The 1,867-nt window shown below is 35.6% G+C and overlaps 1 protein-coding gene across 2 annotated transcripts; it reads right to left on the bottom strand.

The window, feature by feature from the left end:
• Positions 1-397: 397 nt before the first annotated feature.
• On the bottom strand, positions 398-1,831 carry LOC111786317 (50S ribosomal protein L19, chloroplastic-like). Of its 2 annotated transcripts, none has more exons than XM_023666625.1 (4): positions 1,408-1,831; positions 1,227-1,313; positions 1,004-1,137; positions 398-822 (listed from the first exon to the last, which is right to left on the bottom strand). In XM_023666625.1, exons 1-4 carry the CDS (start codon positions 1,786-1,788, stop codon positions 717-719), a joined length of 708 nt encoding a protein of 235 aa, XP_023522393.1. In that variant the 5' UTR covers positions 1,789-1,831; the 3' UTR covers positions 398-716. The 2 variants fall into 2 exon arrangements, with proteins under 2 accessions (XP_023522393.1, XP_023522394.1); XM_023666626.1 differs by having other exon boundaries at positions 730-830.
• Positions 1,832-1,867: the final 36 nt, after the last annotated feature.

Genomic DNA, 1,867 nt, shown 5'->3' with positions numbered 1-1,867 from the left:
TTTGTAAAGTACGTATATCATGATTTTACGAAGATATTATACACATCCTCCTAAGATAACATAATTTTATATGTGGGTCCTCATACAAGTCGTATGTACATTGATTATAAATTACTTCAAGATGTACGAACACATTTATACATAATTTTGTGTTGAGAAGTGGTATTGTGCGGGTCAATATGATAGTGAATCCAAACCCTCTCGATAATAAAATTAGTTCTTAAGGTAATAGGCACAACTTAAGTCTCATTTAACATGAAACTATAGTTATATGTACTTGCATTTTTCCATGGTCAGCTGGAAATCAGCAAGCACCATGCCTATTCTCATTGAATTGATAGTGAAAATAAGAATAACAACAAAGAACATGGGAAAGATTTGGAACGAACGGAAAAGCTGTAAATGATAAATAATGGATCTATCCTTCATTCAAAAAGATGATAATGTTGATACATGGACTGTATTGTATAACAACAGGCACACACATTACAAACAGCCCCTAATGTCAGCAAGCTCTTTGATATTCCAAAAATAAGGGGAATCAGGCAACCAATCACTAAAATGATGGCATGTTTTGCTCAAGTAAATGACTCAAGGTCGATTCTCCATGCAACAAGGATAAGGAATCATGGAAACTCTGAGATTTCTTGCTAAAAAATGATTACAGCGCACCTTTGTTACGGGTACACCTCTGATCCCACCGAATAGAAAGCTTGCTAGTGCTTCTTAAGCGCGTTCATTTTGTCCCTAAGATAGGGAAGCTTAGCCCTCCGCACTTTCTTCTTGTCCAAAACCATAATTTCTTTTATGTTTGGTGAGTATCTGTCATGCTGCATCACCCACTTGTTTAGTCATAAGCAAAGTGCTATCAGAAATAGACATACACAAGAAGAATAAACACATATGTATGTTCATATTAATACGCCAACTTCAACACGTGTGATCGTAGCGTTCATCATGTTCTAATACGTTTGTATCAGATTTTTAAATCAGCATTACTTACAGAGGGAAGAGGGATTCAATCCCAACACCAGCAACTAGCCTTCTTAATCTAAAAGTTGTGTTAAGACCTGCATTTCGTCTTGCTATTACAATGCCTTTCAACGTTGAGATACGTCGCTTGTTCTCAGGTACTTCCTGTTCACACAAGACAGCAAAAGCCAGAAAATTGTTCAGTAACCTCATCTACAACTGCTGATATAGTATTTGACTGAAATGAACTCTACCACTTTGAGCTGCACAATATAGCCTGGCTTTATATCTGGAATTTCTCTCTGTGCTTTTACTTCCCCAATAGCTTCCTTATCTAAAATCTGTGGGGAAAAGAAAACAATATATCGAAATCAAACAGACGGGACGATAAAATGAAATTACTTCTTTTCCAAAAGTACTCAGAAATGCAAATACCTGCATTATGTGTTTTGAGGTTTTATCAAGCCGCTTAAATTTGATGCGAGGAGTTATATCAGAATCAACTGCGGGAGATCCTTGTGGAGCCGATTCCATTGAACTTGTCGTAGCAATACCCCTGCTGCTAGAAAAAGGAGCTGCAATTTCTGCCAACTGAAATGAATGTTGCCAAAGACTTTGGAATGCTGAACAAGTTGAAGCTACATGATTTCTCGAAGGCACAAATTCCATTTGAGAGCCCATACTTCTCTGACAAATAGTTGATAAATTGTTACAAAGTGATATATTCCAAAACAGACTCTTGAATAAAAAGATATTGCTTCCAATGAGTACACATAAACCAACAGAAAGATCATATATACAATTTTTTGAAATCATATCTCACGAGGATAGTTGATAGTTGATAATTTTTCTGTTTTTCCTGTCTTTTTTTTTTTTTTTTTTTTTTTTTTTTTTT

The sequence above is a fragment of the Cucurbita pepo genome, unplaced genomic scaffold (assembly GCF_002806865.2).
Source record: "Cucurbita pepo subsp. pepo cultivar mu-cu-16 unplaced genomic scaffold, ASM280686v2 Cp4.1_scaffold001428, whole genome shotgun sequence".
In the NCBI taxonomy this organism is placed as follows: Eukaryota; Viridiplantae; Streptophyta; class Magnoliopsida; order Cucurbitales; family Cucurbitaceae; genus Cucurbita; species Cucurbita pepo.
This window is presented reverse-complemented; position numbering and strand designations above follow the sequence as displayed.

Bases quoted from the DNA above. Each gene is read 5' to 3' on its own strand.
- LOC111786317 (XM_023666625.1), bottom strand. From the start codon at position 1,788: ATGATTTCAAAAAATTGTATATATGATCTTTCTGTTGGTTTATGTGTA. The intron at 1,314-1,407 runs GTATTTGCATTT...TTTTCCCCACAG, and splicing joins CCTCAAAACACATAATGCAG to ATTTTAGATAAGGAAGCTAT. The intron at 1,138-1,226 runs GTAGAGTTCATT...TTGTGTGAACAG, and splicing joins ATATTGTGCAGCTCAAAGTG to GAAGTACCTGAGAACAAGCG.